At 41.7% G+C, this 22,521-nt stretch overlaps 1 protein-coding gene across 8 annotated transcripts in view; it reads right to left on the bottom strand.

The window, feature by feature from the left end:
* FAM13C (family with sequence similarity 13 member C) overlaps positions 1 to 22,521 on the bottom strand; it is a 190,421-nt gene that overhangs the window by 94,446 nt on the left and 73,454 nt on the right. For 5 of the 8 annotated variants that reach the window (XM_072131207.1, XM_072131200.1, XM_072131202.1 and 2 more), the window contains exon 7: positions 555 to 593. The exons of the other annotated variants lie outside the window; for them this stretch is intronic. In XM_072131207.1, coding sequence (XP_071987308.1) covers positions 555 to 593 — 39 coding nt within the window. The remainder of the gene's footprint in view (positions 1 to 554; positions 594 to 22,521) is intronic. 8 annotated transcript variants of the gene reach the window in all.

Below are 22,521 nucleotides of genomic sequence, written 5' to 3'. Positions count from 1 at the left end.
CACGACTGAGCTCGTTCACACAAGAAGCCGCCTGTCATATATATATACTTAATGTCACATCTAAACCCGGGTATGATGCGTGGGTGGAGAAAACTGTTATTTTGATCTATTAAAGTTTTTGTCTCTCTGCAAGGTTTTAACCCACTTCACGCCGGCAGCTTCCTGTGAATAAATATCTACCATTGTCCCATCTTCTTAAAAAAAAAAAAAATCTATAGGGTGGCTACTGACGTGAGACAAAAGAGGTTTTGCACACGATCCGTAGCCCTGCACATCACACTGTATACCTATGCATTGAAATCCTCGATGCAGCGATCAGAGAATCACACACGGAGCATTGGACTGTTCTGTCAGATGTCTAAATACTCAGCCATTAGAAACAATGTATATACACAAATACGGATACATGTTGTACTGTATGTATCTTTGTAGGATGTAAGCAGGCAGGGAGATAATTTGCAGCAGGAAGCACACACACACAGGGTAGAAGGCACAGCGCTGAATACATTGTTGTTTACTAATCATATTATGGTGGATGTAAAGCATTGACTTACTCGGTTACAGCTGTGCTGCTGAAGGAATTATCCTGAAGACTGAAACAGAAGCAAGAAAACATCAGATTACAGAGCAGGGCGAGCAGATTCACAGAATCCTGTCCAGCAGTTGGTACACACACACAAACATGGCATTGCAAAGACAAGCCTCTCTGTTAGCTCTACATGCACATACCTTGGGCTGCTCTGCACATGCTCACTAGCTCTAACCGGAGGGACTAGCCCTGCTGCAACACTCACAAACCACAGAACACATCAGACAGAGCCGAGACACATCCACGTCTAGTCCTGAGAAAGAAGCAACCGCTGCTTTGTCTGCTGCACACACACAAACACATATATTTATAAATATTGATACATTTATTAACAAACATGATCGGAACATTCCGTATTAATAAATAGTCTACATCGGGATCTAATATAATTCTATACATCATCTTTTTTTTCTTCCTGTGCTAAAAAGGGAAGGCCTAATCCTTACGGGAAGGATTCAGCTTCCGGACAAGGATTCTTTTGTTAAACGGAATTACCATGTAATAAAGGAATCCACATTGATACACAGAATTATATGTTATTAAACGCTAGCGGTATCGTTGTGTCTGATGAGAACGCATAAGACAAATACGCTTCTCACTATTATTATTGAAAATAATTATCGATTGCATGAACCCACCTATTGTGACAAACAAGCCTTACAGGATATTTGCACCAGGAAGAAGGATTGTAAACCAAGCACACTGACAGATTGGTGTGTGCCCTCTCTGGCAGGGTCCGCTCTTCTTTTTGCTTCTTATGTCCTGGTTTTTCCAAAAAAAGGATTCTAAAATTATGCAAATAAGCCTGAGGGGCTCTGGACTCCATAGGTGTTAATGGAGCCTGGAGCACATTAGGCCCTTTTGCATAATTTTGAAAGCCCCTTAGAGTATAGGAAGCTTAAAGAAGAGCAGATCATGCCAGAGGGGGCACACACCAGTATATCAGTGCGCTTCGTTTACAATCCTTCATCCTGGTGGCAGATGTCCTTTAAAGATGGGTATGGAAGGATAATATAGTAAGGGCAGTGGTCACATGACACAGATTAGCACAGAAGGGGTACAGTCCATAGCAGTTTATGAGTTGGGGTGCTGTGTGTGACCCCCAACCATTCTGATATTACTGACCTACCCTAATGATTGGTCAGTGATATCTTAATCCTGGATGACTCCTCTAATGTAGGTCAAGACCTCATCTTATATATGATTCGGAAAGTCTCTATACATAAGAAACCCCATGTCCCTCTTTAGAGGGGATATCCAGTTATATATATCAGGGAGGCACAGGGCTGCAAATAGTTTTAACAGTGTACAGGTCCCCAGTGTCCCCCACTTTCTTCACTCGTCCTGGTACAGCAGTAGACAGCTAGGAATTCCCAATCAATGAGGCAGGTCACTGCCGAGGCCACTGATTGGCTGCAGAGACATTTTCTGCTACTTCCTGGGTGGGTACAGGAAGTAAAGTGGGTGTAGCTTAGAAAGGAAGGGGTGTGGTTTACAAAGTGACCATGTAGGGCTATCACCAGGCGAGGCTGGGTAATGCCTCAATGGGTTTAGTCTACCTACACAAGGGTTACTGTTACTAAACAACCCTTGGTTCTTCCACGTGGAGTAATGCCTTGAGTGAAATCTCTCTATGGTATCCATATACATATTTGGGCATATAGACAGAGATGGAAGAAATAAGCAACTCCCTCTATGGGTAAACCTGCAGGAATTATATTGATTATTATTGTTTTGTCTTATTGTGCTGAGATATAACTTTGGTATAATAATAATAAGTATATTGGATCCCCTCATAGTGTTAACCCCTTGTCATTGCCTTGTATACTCTGCTTACTACCTGTCAGAATAGTCTCAGTTTAATGAACAAGAGTCCTTACACAACTGACATTTTGCATGAATCATTTTCCTTTGTATTTCACAGCTCTACTTAATGCAACCGGTTTATTTTCGACTAGATAACAGGATACATTTGGCTCTAACACGGGACATAAACAATAGTCTCAATTGTCCTCTTGAGTTTCATAGCCCCACACTGCAAATGGTGATCTTCCCACTTCTGTTGACTAGAACGTGCGGAACTTCCTCTTATGAAGCTGTAAGAATTGTAACACTCGAAATAAACGGAACTTAACCCTTTCTGCTACCACAGCTGGATTAAGGGGAGGACAAATTATACGTAAGCCTTTCTAAATGGTCAGGATCTCTTCTCATCTCTTTCATAGAATAAGATTTCATGTCCATCAATATAATGGGGCAAACTGCGCTATTTGTAGTGTGTAGGGGGGCACCAGATTCAGGATTTCTGGCACAGTTTTTTCATGAATCTAGGGCCCCCTGCATTTCTCTGACAGAGCCCACCACTTTTTTTGGTGCACCTTTAACATGGGGCGTGCAACACAATTCTGTTGGACTTTGCATGTTAAATGTGATGCATGGTCCCACTGAGCATTGAAACGCCCCTTCAGTGCCAAATTTGTGTTGCAGCACAATTGTGTTGCGTGCGCCACAAATGCGTCTCGAACACTTCTTAAATACCTGTTCAAGCGGTTTGCACTGGAAAGAAAGTGCAAAGTCTGACAGAAGGGCTTTATGCAAATATTCTTTTCTGCAGGCCCCCCCCCCCCCACAGGTTTTATCTTTTCCCACATGTTTTTTATGCATCACATTTTTATGCATTTTTAATCTACTATGCTTATATTGTACAGAGCCACCACTGCTTCTGTATTTCAGAAATTCCACCCGCTGAAATTCCAACCTATAGGTCCCAGACTTAGGCTTGATGGATATCTCTATGGTGGTTCTATGGAAAACGGACCGTGTGCTGGCCAGATCACAGTGCTGGGAACAGGACTCTGGTTGTCCTAGTAATATGTATTGCAAGGGAAAAAAAGCAGTAATCATAATCCCATCTCCAGCACTGGTCGGTCTGAGAAATCTGCCCAGTGTCCATTTTTCCTGGTCTGACCATGGTCATGTCTGTGCTGCCACCCTTGGGCTACATTCCCACAAACATGTGCCCGCCGTACCGTAGCACAGCATGCACATGTCGGCGGAGTGGAGAGCGCTGCTCACCTCCGCCCCTCTCCATAGAGAAACATGGGGCACAGCCGTATTCCGGGGAAAGATAGGACATGTCCTATCTTTTCACGGGGTATGGAACGGTACAATGTCGCACTTGTGTGGCACCAAAGCGCTCCCGCACGGCGCCGTGCACCCATTGCCATCTTTGGGGGACATATATCCGAGATATATACGCCGGCCGTATATATGTCCCCCATGCCGCTGTGTGAATGCAGCCTTAGTGTATGTTCCCATCCAACAAACTGCAAGGGATTTTCTGCACCAGAAAATGTGTCATATCATTTTATTATGAAAGATTTCATTGTGGAAACATAATTTGCATTGCAATGGCAACAATTCATATGTTGCAAAGAGATTGCAGATGTATGACAGTTACTATATTTTGTTATCACAGACCTCCAATAACCTTGATGCAACACTGTCCAATGCCATTTGCAAATTTTTTTCTTTCTGCTGGTAACAACTTACATTCTTAGATAAAGGGTTTGTCTTGCACAGAACAGAGAACAAGTGTTTTGCATTTTAAAATGTTTTACTAGTCATGAACATTAGAAATATGATAAATTGTATTTTACAAATATATTGATACCAATTGTTTTTGCATAAATGGAGGTGTTTTTGGGAGAAGATTGTGATCATTTAAACGCACCAATACTCAATAAAGATTTATTCATATTGCTGCAAATAATCATTTAATGTATGGACCATATGGTTAAAGGTTTAAAAGATTTTTTTACAGGAATTCTTATAGATTGTAAGCTCTTGCGAGCCGGGTCTCATTTTGTTGATATGTGTACGCAATGATTTGTAAAGTACTGCAGAATACAATGGCACCTCGAGAGGGGCAGAACATCTGTGCCACAAAAAGAGTACATACTCGGCCCCCAAGTCACTCCAGTACTTCTGGTCTTTATAATACAGTCAGGGGTGTAACAAGTAGATTCGGGGCGGCATAGCAAAATTGTGGTTGGGGCTCCCTCCGAATAAGCAATGATGATGCGGGAGAAAAAAACAAACTTTATATGTAGCAATTAAAATTACACTGCGGAAAGAAATTGTTCTGTTCTCTGTTCTCATCCATTTTGGCTGTTTTTTGGTCAGTTTCGCTTTTTGTCATTGCTTAGCCTAACAGGTAGCAAGAGTTAGTGTCTACAACCCATATAAGTCACTCAGGTTTCTATCCAGAGCATGGAGCTGGTACCTGCAGACAGGCCAGTATACCTGGAGACGAGGAGGGGGCCGTAGGAGGGCAACAACGTAGCAGCTCGAACGCTACCTCCGCCTTTGTGCAAGGAGGAGCAGGATATATATTTATTTGCTCCATGAAGAGGTACGAGGGCCTGATTTCCTCAAGTCAACATTGGGGCACGTTTACTTACCCAGTCTGAGGAGTTCACCAAAAGTGCATTGTCCGACAAGAATGCACAGTGCTGCGATTCACTAAGATTGTGCACCCGATATGCTGCATCTGTTGCTTTCCCGCTCAGGTCCAACAGAGTTCACCTTCTTCTTCCTGGTGCATGTAAGTGCTTGGGCTTGCGACACAATTTGAAAGTGAAATCCTATGCTCAGTTGGAATCAGTGGGATCGTCCGACGGCCCGCACCACAATTTCCATCGCATGAAAGCCAGCGCAGCTGCGCCAAAAACCGATTGTGCGACACCAGCGCAGACCCCTATTAAATACCTGCGCAATCTCCGAAACCATCGGAAAGTCAGATGAAAGTACGATCCACGACCCTTAGTAAATAAGCCGCATTGTGTTTATAGCCCAACACTCTGTAGGGTAATTGGCATTTGCTAAAGAACACCAAGATTGGCAGATTTGCACCCTGTAAACTTCACGGATATGGTCTTTTCCCCCCAAAAAAATTTCCATCTCTACTTCATGTATGTATCTGATCACATGGAATCACAGTATTCCTCTATTGACTTCTAGTTATCACCATCCCTAATGGAGGCATGCTGTGATTTCATGTGACACATTTTAGGGGGAAAAGGACCTTAGATGACATCACCCTGGTCTCATGACAGGAATGAAACACAAGGCACTTAGGATTCCTAAGTACTAGTTCCATACAGAGTATGTCCTACCAGTGAGACCTTTCAATCAGGAACAAGGAGGCAGGGCAATGCCCAAGAATTAAAAAAAAGAGCTGTCAGTAAAAATAAGGAGGCGTGGTTCACTGGCAGCCTGGGAGAAACCAAGAGTCATATCTAAGATAAAAGAGTCAAGTGTGCTAATTTCAACATCAGAAAAATGGCTGTAATTGAGGTACCTACTTTTAGGTGATTTGGGGAGAACTTGTAACTTTTTAGTAGCAAAACAAGTCGGAAAAATAGAAGCACCAGAAAAGTGATGGATTCAGAAGTGGTGCCACAATTTTGCGCCTGATAAAAAAAAGTTGTGAGTGTCGGAAAAATAAGACGCAGAAAGGGGGGGGGATTAAAATAAAGCTAACATTCAGGGCAATATTTTGCCCAAAACGCGTCAGAAGACTTTGCAATGAAGATGCAAATAATTGATAATAATTGATACAAATAAAGATTGTATCAGTGCCAGGAAACCTTATATGACTTCCTAAAATGCAGTAGGAGAGTGTTCATTTTTATACAGCAAGTACTGGATCCAGCCTTCAGAGCTTGTTCTTGAGCAGCATGTTCTAACAGGATAGAGTTCTGATCTGAAAATTAGACCACTAGGTCGCAAAAACTGTTGGACTTGTCTCTACAGTCAGAAATTGGCTAAAAGATCATTAACCTATGTTGATAGACAGTGGGGCAGATTTACTTCCCCGAGGTGCGTTCCCCGACTCCAATGCACCGTGCCGCAATTCACTAAGATCGTGCGCCCAATATCCTGCATCTGTTGCTTCCCCGATCAGGTCCGCCGGAGTTCACCTTCTTCTTCCCGGTGCATGTAAGTGCTTGATCTTGCCACACAAATTCAAAGTTAAATCCCGTGGTTTATCTGACTCCGACGGATCGTCTGGCGGCCCGCCCACCCAATTTCTGATGCATGAAATCCAAACGCGTGCGACACAATCTCCTGCACGATCCCTGAAAAGTCGGAAAGGCCGACGAAAATGCAGCTGCAGGACCATACCTTCTTTCGAATGCTTATTATTGAGCTCTGACAATTTGTAAGCCCAAAGATTATTTTGTGCCATCAATTTAGGTAACAGTTTGCTTGTATGATGCAGCTTACTTAATTTGTGGTTTCATGTCATAACCACGTCCTCTGCAGAATATCCCCATGTGTGATGACGTGGATAACAGTATTTATAGTCGAGCGATGGAATTAGTGCAGATGAAATACTGCATAACTTAGCATTGCTACGCTCGCTCCATGCTGATGATCTCCGCTTTGCTTAGCTGTACAATGTTTTCATTTTTTTTTACAGAACTTACTTTGTGTATGTATGTGTTTTATGTATGGCTTTGACACGGAATTCAATTATGTTCGAATGGAGTGCGAAGTAAAGTCTCTGTCACTGGAAAACAATCTCTCCAATCTGAGTATCTGCTATGTTCTGCCGTTGATCCACAAAGAGATCCAGCCCGATTTATTCCAACGCTATATTTATTTAAATCATATGTATAAAAACAATTAAATGACAAGACGCGTTTCGAATCCGTTTCAGATTTGAAACGCATCTAGTCATTTTATTGTTTTATTGTTTTTAATGGATCGCATCATGTCCGATCTGTCTAATCTCTCTTTTACTTTATGTCAGATGTTAGTAGAATGTTCAGAAACTAAATAAAAGTGTAGATAAAGCGTGTACCCTGATGATCTAAGCACATTGTCAGCACACAGCACAGATGAATCATGAAGTGTCTGCTTAGAGAGTCCTTGCCCACATTCAAACTCGCAATTGTAAAGTATGTGGGTTAAAAATGATCTTTTTGTGTAAACATTGCTAGGGAATTAAGATTTGAGAACTTTCTTTCATGCCCAAACCCCTTTAAGGCTTACCTCTCGAATCAATAGGGAATTTTGTGCTGTCTCCATGTCCACCTGTAAAGTTGGATTTTACCAAAACCTGTTAGATGCTGAATATTACTTGGATCTGTTCAACAACATCAGATGGTTGCGATCTGACACCCTACACCCCCACCAATTTGATTTTTTCAAGGTACTGCTGGCTCTGGACAAAAGCTTGTTTTTCTGTTCCTTTAGCAGCTTTGCTGAATCCAAAAGAATAGTAAGCTGTGACCGGCACTCCAAGCTGATCAAATCTTTATCTTTATTCCATATCCATTAAAAAGAGGAATTTACATTGCATAGTCCAGGAGAACTACGCGTTTCGAACTATGCAATGTAAATTCCTCTTTTTAATGGATATGGAATAAAGATAAAGATTTCATCAGCTTGGAGTGCCGGCCACAGCTTATTCTTCTTTTGGATTTCATACGTGCCCTCCGACAAGCCTCCTTTGTGACCCGTGCAAAGAAGACTACACAGAAGATATTGCTTTCTTGACTATATTGGTCCACGTGAGTGAGCAGCAGGCTCAAAAGTGTTTGCATATTATGCTTATAGCTTTGCTGAATCCTGCTACAAGTCTATTTTTCTTGAAGCCTGCACAATACAGCTACATCAATGTCTAACATGTTGTTACGTTCTGTGTTTGCCAACTTGAACATATCTGGTTTGGGTAGTATGGGAAGTTCAGGTCCAGTCATCTTTAGTCACAGCCACTCCAGACAAACTTTACTAGGGTAAGCACAATGGGGCTCATTTACCAAGGGTCTGTCGGACGCATTTTGGTCGGGTTTCTCAACGATTTCCGTTTTGCGCCGAATTGCCCCAGATTTTGGCGCAATCGACAGAAATGGGGCGGGCCATCGGACAACCCGAAAGATTCCGACAACGCGCGGGATTTAACATTTAGAAATGTGTCGCAAGACACGCACTTACATGCACCGGGAAGAAGCAGGTGAACTCCGGCAGACCTCGACGCTGAGGCGACGGATGCAGGAACTCTGGCGCGCGATCTTAGTGAATCGCAGCAGACCTGAATCCTCGTCGGACAACGCACCGCGGGATCGCGACAGTACCGGGTAAGTAAATCTTCCCCAATATGTATGACCCTAATAGGGTCTTATACTTACCCTGCTAAAGTTTGATATTATCGGCCAACCCCTTTTAAGATCTACTAAAATATATCTCAAATATATTTCAAATTTGGTTAGTAAAATATAAAAATTGCACTTTAAGAGTAGAAAGCCTCAGTTAAAAGCCCAGAATTAAATATTAATGAAATGTTAATGTATGATATGGTGTACACTAATTGTAGAAACAATCCTGAATCCTGACCTGACCTTATTGATACCCTTTGCTGTAAAAAATAGTATAAACAACAAATTTTCCCCATCCCAGACATTGGGGCTCATTTACTTACCCGGTCCTGTCGCGATCCCAAAGCGCGTTGGATTCGGGTTCTGCCACGATTCACTAAGGTCGTGCGCCCGATATCCAGTAGGTGTCACTGCTGCACCGAGGTCCGCCGGAGTTCACCTGCTTCTTCTCAGTGCATGTAAGTGCTTGATCTTGCGACACATTTCAAATTAAATTCCGTGTTTTTTCCGAATCTGTCGGGTTGTCCGAAGGCCACGCCCCCCCCCATTTCTGTTGCGTGAAAGCCGGTGCAATTGCGCCAAAATACCAGCGGAATTCGGCGCAAAACGGAAAAATTCGGGAAACCCGACAAATGTAAATGAGCCACATTATCATTATCCTGACAACCAGTTACTAGACTTCAAAAAGATAAAAAGCAACGATTTGGAATTACGGTAAATTTGTGTGTTTAGCCATATTGAGTGCTAAATTAGCTATGCATGTAATTTTTTTCTAAATCTATTATTTGTTTTCTAATGTTACATTGTATTAATGATCTGACAAGTGGCATATTTTTCTGCACATGAAGAGAAAGCTGGGATTCGAATGTTTTCCTGGCATATCACGCACGCAATCCCAGAAGAATGCAAAAATCTTCCATGTCATTCCGAACAATGCAATTAATGAGTCAGTACACAAGATAACCGACAGATTAGTGTGGACTCCTGTGGTACTTCACAGCCTCCATCAACATCCTGATGCTTACCATAGGCTACATGATTATTATGGGGTTTTCTCTGCTGACGTCCAGCTCTTAACAGAGACGCAAAGAGAAACTGCACTGGAGATCATCACAAAATTAAATGTGCCCTTTCCCATGCCCTCCGCTGAGAATTAACTAAGACTGCTACTGCCTTAGGCTTCTTCGTTCTTGTTCCAAATCTGCAAGTTTAGTCAGCCGCCAGATGCCAGTCTACTGCAGACTTGTATGCCATAAGCACTGTATTTCTGTAGATCTTCAATGTCAGTTTAATGTAAGCCTCAAACTATGGACATGTAGCAGTTGATAATCTTATGAGATAATAGGGTCTACAATTTAAAGGGGTTTTCCGATTCAAAACATTTTGGACTTAGGCTTTAGACATTTTAGGACACGTTGCGGATTGTCATGCAGAAAATCCACATAAAAATCTGCATCCCAATACGGTTTTTGTGTGCGTTTTTCAAGCGGATTTCATGCGGATTTGTCTATTTTGCATTTTTTAAAAGGATTTTCCGCATGTCTTTTTTTTCCTGTTTTGTTTCACCTAATGTGAATGCAGATTTGTTGCAGATTTGATGCAAATTTTTGATCTCCCGTAGACTTCAATGTAAATAAAACACAGGCAAAAATCCACCAGAAAAGTAACATGATCATTATTTTATTTTCTGTACTAAGCAACAATTTCCACTAAGGAAAAAATAGTGTATTGTGTACCCATCTATTACATCACACAATGTAATAGATGGGTTAAAATCGGGTTTTAACGCCAAGGAACTGGTCTTTCCAGCGATTCCATACATTGGGGCTCATTTACTAAGGGTCTGCGGGAGGCATTTTTGACGAGTTTCCCAACGATTTACGTTTTGTGCCGCATCGCGCCGGGGATTGTGTTGCAGACAATTGGATTTTGCCGCATCGGCACCAGCTTGCACGCAACAGAAATCGGGGGGCGTGGCCGTTGGACAACCCGACGGATTCGGACAACGCGCAAGATTTAACATATAGAATTTTGCCGCAAGCCAAGCACTTACAAGCATCGGGAAGAAGAAGGTCAACTCCGGCGGACCTCGGCAGGGAAGCGACGGATGCAGGAACTCGGGCGCACGATCTTCATGAATCACGCAGGACTTCATCTTCGTCGGACCGTCCGAATCGGGGTTTGCGACAGAACCGGGTAAGTAAATGTGCCCCATTGTCTGGTATATATGCGTAGGTTTATGAAAACTGATCTAGGAACCTTAATGCAGTCTACAGCAACTCTTATACAGCTGAAGGCTTCACTATTACACAGCCGAGTAAATAAATTTATTGAACTAATAAGGGAACAATCTGAGAGAAATGTGAATAAATCACTACCACATAAAAGGACGTTCTCTGTGCATAGACAACGGAGGTCACTTATTCCCTTCATAAATTACATGTTCAAGGCTTCACACTCCAAAGCAATGTTATAAACCGCTCAGTAAATCACTTCTGTCCCTTTGCTACAGTGTTCATTGTACATCTTCACATAGAGAGAAGGCAGATTGACAAAATCCATTATCAATTTTAGAATTCGGTGATAAATATTAAAGTGGTAAGAAATTTGTAATCTCTGGCATGTTAAAAACGCATATCATGTGAATTTCTGTGAAATTTTCCAACTTACTCAGGGTCTTACGTGAAGACAGGAAGTCACTTTTTTTTTTACTTCATTCTCTCCTATGAGATTAACTACAAGGTTGTCATAGGTATGAGTAGAAAACCTGGCCTTACATGAGAGATATGGGCTGATGTATTTGGCTCTTTTATGTGCCTAAATGATCATCGCGGCCGGGCAGCGACAAGCCAGAATTACTCATAGTAATGCTGCTTCTGCACTCGCACGCTGGTAATCTACACCATATAATATCCACCAGTTTTGTGGTACACGTTATAGTAAATTTGGCTTTGACTTTTGACTTTTTCATGCTTTTTACTGGCATCCAAGGGAAGTTGGAAAGTCTGATTACTTTTATGACTAAGGACCAGGAAGAAACTAAACTCCAGAAGAGTTTGCCTTTGCAGGTCACCTTTTAGGCATCCACTGGGGATTCTGGGAAGGAAATAGGATAGTTTTCAGGGTGGCACAATTAAATCAATGCCTCAATGTTACATAGTTATCCTTATCCCACCCTGAAAAACGTATTTGCGGACTTCCTTCACAGGACCAGGGGGATGCGGATAATTCCCTTCTCAGGTCAAAGGATCATGAATTTAATTAGCACAAAGAGGAAAATACAGGTAGCAATACTGAATAGATGGAAATGTAAGAGGGAAGGGGACCTGTAAGAATATTTTTTACTGTTCTTAAAGGGAACCTGCCACCACGTTTCTACCTATAAAGGTAGAATGGTTGTAGGTGGATGAATGGGACGTGAGGATAGCCCTTTTTAGACCTAATCATCACGTCTCGGCTATCTTTTAGAAAACTTTGTTCCTCTAATATGTAAATTTTGTTAAGCAGATACTGGGGCGTGGAGTAGCCGGGTATGAGGCTACGAGTCGCGGCTACTCCACGCCCCAGTAGCCTCTTTTCTCTTCCTGCCCTACTGCGCATGCACAGAACTCCGGCTTCTCAGACGAGGGCGCGCAGCTATGAGGAGCTGCGTGCCGAAGATGTAAGGGTAAAAGGAGAAAAAGAGGCTACTGGGGCGTGGAGTAGCCACGACGTGTAGCCTCATGTCCAGCTACTCCACGCCCCAGTAGCTGCTTAACAAAATTTACATATAAGCGGAACAAAGTTTTCTAAAAGATAGCCGAGACGTGATGATTAGGTCTAATAGGTAGAATAGTGGTGGTAGGTTCCCTTTAACAATAAGTCTTTGGCTTAATGGCGAATATTCTTGAGCAGTAAGCAAAAAATACCTAATTGACCGATCATGTAGGGCCACTTCTGTGCCAGTGATTGGCTAATTAGATACTTCCTGTGAGTGAAATCTGGGACAGGAAGTAAAGATCAGACTATTGGCTCTTTCACATTGCCTTTGTTTTTCACGTCCTTGGTTCAGTAATTTCCACGGATGCCTCACAAAGCCATTGATTTTTATGAGTGTTTTCACATTGGCTTGTATTTTCACAGATCCGTTGTCCGTGGAAAAAATTATGAAACATATCCTATCTTGTCACTGATGAGGATCTGGGAAGGTATTAGAAGTCTATGGGGGTCATTTACTTACCCGGTCCTGTCACAATCCAGCGGCGCGTTCTCCGACGAGGATTCGGGTCTTCCGGCAATTCACTGAGGTCATGTCCGATGTCCACCAGGTGTCGCTGCTTTGCCGAGGTCCGCCGTAGTTCACCAACCTATTCCTGGTGCATGTAAGCGTGTGTCAAGCGACACTTTTTTTTTATACCGCGGTTTTTCTGAATCGGGCCACACCCCCTGATTTCCATCGCATGCATTCAATGGTAATGTCAAAGAGCCCTTAGTAATATATATTTTTCACTCCATTAAAGGAAACCTACCACCACGGATCTACCTATTAAGGTAGATCCGGTGGTAGGTGCCTGTAATGTATATAAGGATAGCCCTTTTTAGGGCTAATCCTTTAGTCCCCTGTATCTTTTGTAATCTTTAATTGTGGTAATATGCTAATTTACCAAAGAGGCTACTGGGACGTGGAGTAGCCGGAGCTGAGGCTACACGGCGCGTCTACTACATGCCCCACATCCTTGATCCTCCTACCCAGACATCTTCAGCGCAGAGCTACAATTAAAGATTAAAAAAAGATAAAAGGGACTAAAGGATTAGCCCTAAAAAGGGTTATCCTTACATACATTAGAGGCACCTACTACCAGATCTACCTTAATAGGTAGGTCCATGGTGGTAGGTTTCCTTTAATAGTCACATGCAACCACACAATTATCTTTTACTATTTGTCTTGCATTATCTACATTTCTCTGTTAAGATTTTTCAGGAATTTTTACCCTGCTTAATCCAGTTACTAGCTAATTTTAGGTGCCTGGAATGCAGAAAGACAGTGTCATGACAAAAAACACTTGTATAATGTACAGAAGAGGTTAGTTGAGCAGAGTATTACGGTAATTATTTGTTGATCTGTGCTCGGGACATTAGAAATAACTGGCGCTGTTTATCACAGCATCGTTCACTCTGTCACTCTCTAAAAGATCTCAGATCAAATTCTACATCTGAAGCCAACTTCTCAATAGCAAACTTGGCTGCGTATCCGGTCTTAAAGGGACAATACATTTTGAGTCTGTCTTTGATTTGCTGTTCAGCAAAATACAATAAATTATTTAATCATTTCACGCTAGGGAGAAACTGAAGTGCAAATAATGGGATTATTGACAGGAAACAAAGTAAAAAAAAACAAGCCTGCCCTAATAATCACCACTTTATCTCCAGTTATTGGAACTAATGATTTAGACTAAGGACACAAGGTCAAGTTTATTTTGCTTGCTTAGCATCAATGTATGCTCTCTGCTGAAATGTCTGTTTATGGAAAATAAATATGAGGAAAAGATGTTATTGAACTGTTTTTTTTAATTTATTATGTGAGAATTTCTAAAAAAAAAGACAAATTAGTATTTGTAACAAAAGAACAATGCAATGGAATTGTAAGAAAAGATGTTGTTGTATCATGTGCTCTCTTCATATTGGGGCACATTCGCGATCCCCGAGGTGCGTTGTCTGACGAGGATTCGGAGCTGCCACGATTCACTAAGATCGTGCGCCGGATTTCCTGCATGTGTCGCTTCCCCGATCAGGTCCCCATCTTCTTCCCGGTGCATGTAAGTGCATGGCTTGCGACACAATTTTGAATGTTAAATCCCACGCTCAGTCCGAATCCGGATCATCTGACGGCCCGCCCCCCGATTTCTGTCGGATGAAAGACGGCGCGTTTTGTGCCAAAATCTGATTGTGTGCACCCCAATCAGCTTTTAAATGCGGCGCAAAACAGTAATCGTCGGAATATCCGCCATCTGTGCAGTCCGCGGACCCTTAGTAAATGAGCTCCAGTGTTGTGGAAGGACTGATGGATTGCTTTGGAATGAGACCTTGGGAAATTTTTGTATAAATATCTATTAATATTAAGGTTTATGCTGATGCAGCAACAATCACATGCACCAGTGATGTAAGACTAGTGCAAGCAAACGAGGAGTCCTGGTCCTGACATGGTGACATGGTGTCCAGAAATTTATATTTAGAGCTGATAAATAATGTGAATGTGGTAATACTGCTGCACTAATGGATATACAATCCTAGCAGAAGCATTTCCAGGACAAGTTAGGAAGGGTTTCCATTCACCCACAGCATGCGGGTAAAAAGCACATCAGAAAGTGAGATTTAACTAGGATGTTAAATCTCGATTGAAATGTTTAGAGAAAAAGTCTGGATAGTCTAATTTTTTTTACAGAGCTGCACCATTAAGCGAAACTGTAACATCCATCCTCTTTCTGTATTACTTATCATTTACCTGTGTGAACACACACTTACTGGGGCTCATTTACTAAGGGTCCGATTTGCGCCGAATTCCGCTGGGATTTTGGCGCACGCGATCGGATTTCGTCGCATGCGACGGAAATCGGGGGCCGTGGCCGTCTGAAAACCTGACGGATTCGGAAAAACTGTGGTATTTTTTTTTTTTAAAAAGTGTCGCTTGACACACACTTACCTGCACCAAGTAATAGAAGGTGAACTCCGGTGAACTCCAGCGGACCTCGTCGCAGCAGCGACACCTAGTGGATATCGGCGCACGGACCTTATTGAAGGCCGACCTGACCTGAATCAGCGTCGGAGAACCCGCCGCAGGATCGCGACTGGATCGGGTAAGTAAATGTGCCCCATTGTGTAGTTAATTGCACCACAACCCTTATCTTCATACAACATACTCTGGTCTAGTAACAGTTAACTGTTGTGACTCTGCTCCAATCGCTTGAAGCGGAGTCTCCTATAAACGTTTGGTTCACATTCAGTCCAGTGCCATTTTAGTTTTGCCTGATCTGCTTAATTCCCTGTGAGATTGCTCTGTTTGTTCCTCTTTCTATATTCTGATCCTGGCTTACATTTAGTGACTATCTATTTGGACTCCGATTCTCCATTTCTGCAATTTCTGTTGTAACCTAGACCTCTGACTACATCTTATTTTTATCTTGTTCTCTGCCTGCACAGTGACCTACGGAAAAAATGTCTTCATGGTTTCCCCGTATCGCTTTGGACACGCAGAGGCAAGTGGGCAGGTAACAGTTTGGAGGACTTAGGTTTAGGGCTCACTGTCCTGTCTGTCCTTCCTGTGTCCAGAGCCATCATTACAGAAATTTTCTAGGTATAGAGTTAATCCTTAGCCGCATACCTGTATGGCACTCTTTTAGACACACTGCTCACCACAGGAGAAAGAGCAGAAAAAGGAACAGAGAAGCTGTTTTACTCAATGAAATATATTACAACGTTTACAAAAAAGAAATTTGCCTTAAAGATGTAGTTACTCGTTAACACATTACCTGTTTGAATACATTGCAGAATATATAAGGTTACAAATATTGTAACATTTGGTGGCACATCATAGTGATAATCCACCAAAGAAAAAAAAAAATTTTTATTTCCCATTTGGATTCCAGATGTTCTATGAAAGCTTAAAGCGTAACCGTCATTTGAAATATTTTTTATATTGTGTATGGGAGGATGTAGTGAAGATTTTTCTAATACACTATATTAACAAATTTTGCTTTGCTTGTAATAAAAATCAAGCTCCTCCCTCTCATAAAAAAAGCATATTCCAGCCTGTGCAGTCTGTGTCTATGGAGGCTGCATGAGCTCACATCTACCGTATGCGTATAAGGCGCATCATCAATAAATGCCTGCTAAAACGTCTAGGTTCATATATAATGTGCACCGGATTATAAGGCGCATCTGATTATAAGGATGAATGACCAGCAGGTGGCAGATCTGTGCACAGTTCAAGGAAGCTGTACAGTTCATATATAAGGCGCATCATCAATAAATGCCTGCTAAAACGTCTAGGTTCATATATAAGGCGCACCAAATTATAAGGCGAACCAAATTATAAGGATGAATGACAAGCAGGTGGCAGACCTGTGCACAGTACAAGGCAGCTGTTGTCATATATAAGGCGCACTGGACTATAAGGTGCACCTTTGATTTCTGAGAGAATCAAATGATTTTTTGTGCGCCTTATAGTCGGAAAAATACGGTAATCTCCCTGTGTTTGGTTAAACAACTCTGGCAGTGAGGATTAACCCCTTTATTTTTAGCTTGATATTTGAAAATTATGCTCAAAGCATACTACAGCCGGGGAGAGAGCTGGAAGGGTTAACACTCACAGGAAAAAAGAGAGAGTTCTGTCTTAAATCCTGTAGACAGAGTTGCCCTAGCAACGTAGAAGTAACATTGTATCTAGGGGCACTTCACATCCTGTTACTTTACAAACTAAGGAGAATTTGTTAATGAAGTATATTAGAAAAATGTTCACAAATGCCCCTCCCCCCCCCCCAATTTAAAAAAAATCATCTGAAATGACATAAATCCCCGGAGAGAGATGTAATTAATTGTACTATTGTAACAACACCACCTCTCCTATGTTCCACCAGCACTAAACGCAATAGCAATAAAGTTTATTGATGTTCTAAACTCTAGAGCCGTAACTATACTGTGCTCCATCACAGGAACTGATACAATAAAAGTATTTAATAATTGAAGTACTCCAATAAGATCATTAACTAGCCCTAATGCTAATTTATAAGGATGGCACCGCACTCCTCGTAAACTTCTCACTAACACTGAGAGCCAAAATCGACAAAGTCCAAGGCTACAACTGCTTCAAGGCGTCACTATACTTCAGGCTCTAAAGGAATTTAACCCCCAAATTGAGCCATTTATCTTTATTTTTATCAAATCCAAACATGATAATAGATGTAAAATTTCCACTTTCCATCATAAAATCCACTGACTTATCTCAGCCATGGGAAGAGCCATAAAGGTCACAGAGAAGAAGGTCTTGGAGGCATCAAATCAATTTGGTTTATTATTAGCATAGATGCCACTTGGAGAGCTCTATGCATGAGATTGTTACTATACAATAACTATGTATTGTCTCATTTGTATCAGTTATTTCAGGAGACAAGGGATGTGTTATTGGCCCTTGAAGGTCTTATTTTCGTCATCATAAGTCCCACAAATGTAGCTACTGCATTCGTATAAGCTTTATTGTTGACAACCAGCATGGCCAGTGTTGGACTGGCCCACCGGAGTACCAGATTCCCTAGTGCGCCCAGGCTCTACTCTAATACCTCACAAATACAGTAGAAGACAACCTCATTTGTAGGCTAGTGGGGTTTATTTCCTAGAGGAGAGTGTAAGGTGGGCACTGAGAATATTTTTTTTCTGGTGGGTCCAAATGACTGTAGTCCAACACGGAGTATGGCTGTCATTCCTGCTCCATTAAAGGTTGTCACTTGGTTCTCGGAAAGGAACATCTGACTCATAATGCTTTGAAGCTTTCTGATTTCATATAACTTCATTACCATTAAGTCCATTAAGATCTGCATAATAACCACAGGCTGAACTATTAAGACATTAGGACAGTGCAGGGGCATCTATGGTCCCCTACTCTGGTGTTGGACTTGTAAAAAGTGCAAGTGGCAAGTGTCTATGAAGCCAAACCAAATTCATTGTTGATACAGTAGATAGAATGTTAAGGACTATACAAGAGGAATAATAATATTTCTATAGTGGCTACATACGGGCCTCTAACATAACATTGCCCATCCCATAATTCAGACTAGCAAGGGATCAGAGATTGGTAAGGCTACATTCACATCTCATTTTAAGTCCTCCATTGTTAGGATCCATCGGGCCGAAACCCAGATGTTTCCGTACAATGGAGGGCTAGGACATATACCACTGTATGAAGGGGGATATGCCCTCCTGTGCCACCCCAACACCCTGAAAGCGGGAGGAGAAGTAAACATCAGTAGCATGCAGTGATTGGCTGCTGATGGTTTTTCAGGTGTCTCCAGAATGGAATAACTTCCCTTATATTGACAGTTACATCAGGGGAAGCCAAGGATGGATGCAACACAGTTGCATCAGTCCACAAATGCTATTACGTTCACTGTTGTACATATACGTTGCTAAGCAGGATGGAAAGTCATAGTTTGCTGCGTTTTTACATCCAGTGTTTCCTGCTAGATACAATGGGGCTCATTTACTAAGGGTCCGCACACCGCATTTCCATCGGGTTTCTCGACTATTTCCGATTTGCGACACATTTAACAGGGTTTTTTGGCGCACAAATGGGGGGACGTGGCCGTTGGACAACCCAACTGATTCGGACAGAGCGCGTGATTTAAAATTCAAATTGTGTCGCAAGACATGCACTCACATCCACCGGGAAGAAGAAGGTGAACTCCGGCGGACCTGAGCGGGGAAGAGACACATGCAGGATATCGGGCGCAAGATCTTAGTGACTCGCGCCGGACTTCATCCTCGACGGACAACGCACCTCGGGGATCGCAACAGGACCGGGTAAGTAAATGTGTCCCAATGTGTAGTGAGCAGACTTAGGAAAAAAGGATGCCCCCCTGTCTTCCAGTGTAACTCTATGGATACGTTAAATTAAATTCTTAAATAAACGTGTGCCATTGTGAGAAATGTGATGGTAGTTTATTATACTCAAGTGTTGATGCAATATGTCACCGACAGCATATGAAGAGTTAAGTAAAACTTGTAGAACTAATGTGGAACATTCTTATTTCTATGTAGTTGGGGGTCACAGCACAACTGCTGTATATAGTATATAAAGGTGCATAGCTTTATATATATACTGCAAAAATTAGTCTTTGTTGACATGTAGCACATTTTTAGCAGAAAATTCTGACTAAAACATCTGCTCAAAACACCCGAATAGTTCTGTTTCTGCAGTCTGTGCATGTGATATTTAAAGGGAACCTGTCACATTGTACATGCAGTCTGCTCTGTGGACAGGAATCAGGAGAAGTGGAGTTAGAAGTCTGGTAGGTGGTTGGACTTACTTCTTCACAACAATCTAAATGGATGATCATACAGGGATGGCTGCCCCGAGTAGAAGGGCCTCCTACTGAAATAAAAGTTGTACTGAATCTTTTCCCACAAAACTATTTATCAATCCTATCAGATTCTCCTGCTCTATAACATGCTGCCTGCACATAGGGCAATGGCTCACATTTATCAAAAACAGGGAGGAATTTTGACAGCCGAGCATACCCCTAGGATATAATCGGTGTGCAGTATGCTGGCCGGAGGGAGATTTAAAGGAAATCTACCATTTGTTTTCATGCATTGTGAACCAAACATACCTTGAGAATACTGTAGGTACACTGATGCAGAAATATATCTTGCTCAATCCCTGAATTTTTCTGAAAAAACAATTATAAAATTATGATAATAAGGCTCTGTCGCTCCTGTGGATGGCTCGGTGCTCTCATCTTACTATATTATGCACTGCTCCAGGGAATGATGTAATCACTGTGTGGTCCCTGACAGGCAGAAGTAATCAATCGCTGCACCATTCACCAGATGCTGTGTATAAGTCATCCAGCTCAGGTTGATTAGTCCTGTCTAGACAGTTCAGGAAGCTCAGTGTAATGTGTTTATGGACCGCAGCAAGTATGCAACCCAGCTTTCCCAAGGTCCTGAATTTTATAATTGAGCAAAACCACTGGGCTCAGGGATGAAACAAGATATGATTCTGCATCAGTGTCGCTACAGAAATCTCAAGGTATGTTTGCTTCACAATGCATGAAAACAAATGGTAGATTTTCTTTAAACAGTCAACAGTCTTAATAAATTCGTCCTATTGAATAAAGAGATATAAATGTTGTTATCTGAAATTAGTTGTTACATTGACTTTAAGTGAATCCATGACACATCGCTGTGTTATTAGAGGGTGCGCTTATATAACTTTATACCCTTCTTCAACTACAGTCTGGTATTTACAACCTCCAGTTTCCTATGAGAACATGACTAGCGTTATTTCCATCATAAACAATCAGACGTTTGTCATTGTGACGGACTGGTATATTGTACATGCCAGGATCTGACTATGTGCCCCATTATTTTACATACGTTCCTCAATATAACTTTACTCCTCCTGACATTTAGTATGAACTCTGATTGGGAAAACAAGTCTTTTGACACTATTATCCCAGCCGGCAGAGGTCTTGCTGACCTTGATGGTCTTGTAGTTTCGTCCACAGCTACGCAGTCAGCAATCTTTTTTTAACATTGACTATGCCTGGCATCTCTGCTGAGCTATTTCGGCATTTGCATACAGAGTAGGACAAACCGAAGTCTGTTAATGCCTCTTTATGTCAACATCGTTCATCTTGCCCTGGATAATACATATCGCCTTTAAAATCCCGATTTGACTTTTTCTTTCCAGTGTAAATTACATTTTTAATGTGGAAATTGTAGTCTGCCGGCTTACACGTTGCCTAGTAACTATGCCTCCAAGCGGCGCTTTTCCGTCCCATTTACAATATTTGGTGCTGGCGCCCAGTGTGTCTGCCCTTTATAGCGCGATAAGCAGCAAATTGCAACTACTACCTCTTTTTTTTTATACTTTCCCTCTATCAATACCTCTTTAATGGGAAGCATTAGTCTAGGAAAAAGTCACGCAATGTTCTGTGCAGCCATTAAGGTTTCTGAGACGTGTTCTTATCCTGATTAGCACGAAACTACAACGAAACAATCTGAAAATGTAATAATAAAACAAATGTATTGATTGCCAAGAATGATACAAGTAAAACCCTTCACCAGTGGCTCTGATGCCGTGACCCAGCAATATAATTCCTCATGTTGCGGTGACCCCCAAACCAAAAAAAAATTATTTTGGTGGCTACTTCCAAACTGTAATTTTGCTACAGTTATGATATGGAAATGTAAATACCTGATATGCATTATGTATTCTCATTGCTACAAATCCAACATAATTTAACCCCTTGGCCCTTTTTAGTTTTTTTCACTTCCATTTTTTAGCTCACCACCTTCCAAAATCTATAACTTTTTTTTATTTTTTCACGTAAAGAGCTGTGTGATGGCTTGTTTTCTGCGTACAAATTGCGCTTCATAGTGACGGTATTTAATATTCCATGCCGTGTACTGGGAAGCGGGGAAAAAAATCCAAATGCAGTGAAAATGGTGAAAAAACGCATTTGCGCCGTTTTCTTGTGGGCTGGGATTTTATGGATTTCACTGTGCGCCATAAATTACAGGTCTACTTTAGTCTTTGGGTCGGTACGATTATGGGGGATAAAGAATTTGTATAGGTTTTATAATGTTTTCATACATTTACAAAAATTAAAACCTCCTGTACAAAAATATATATTTTTTAATTTTGCCATCTTCTGGTGCCAATAACTTTTTTATACTTTGGTGTGCGGAGCTGTGGGTGGTGTCATTTTTTTTATACTTTTGATGGCTTTTTCATTGCTATAATTTTTAGGACTGCGCAACGTTTTGATAACTTTTTATTGATTTTTTTTAATATTTTTCAAAATGGCAATTAGCACATTGTAATGAATGGGTTAAAAACGAGATAACCTCCGGTTTATTTTTATCCAATTTATTTATCCACAGCTGAAGTTTCATTTGGAATGATCTAATTTGCTTGTTGACATCATCAGTGGGCGGACGTAGCAAGCGCCAGACACATGTCATGCACAGCTATTGTGGTACTGTGGTGTGGGGCCGTCCCTCAGGCTG

Source organism: Engystomops pustulosus, chromosome 11 (assembly GCF_040894005.1).
Source record: "Engystomops pustulosus chromosome 11, aEngPut4.maternal, whole genome shotgun sequence".
NCBI lineage: Eukaryota > Metazoa > Chordata > Amphibia > Anura > Leptodactylidae > Engystomops > Engystomops pustulosus.
This window is presented reverse-complemented; position numbering and strand designations above follow the sequence as displayed.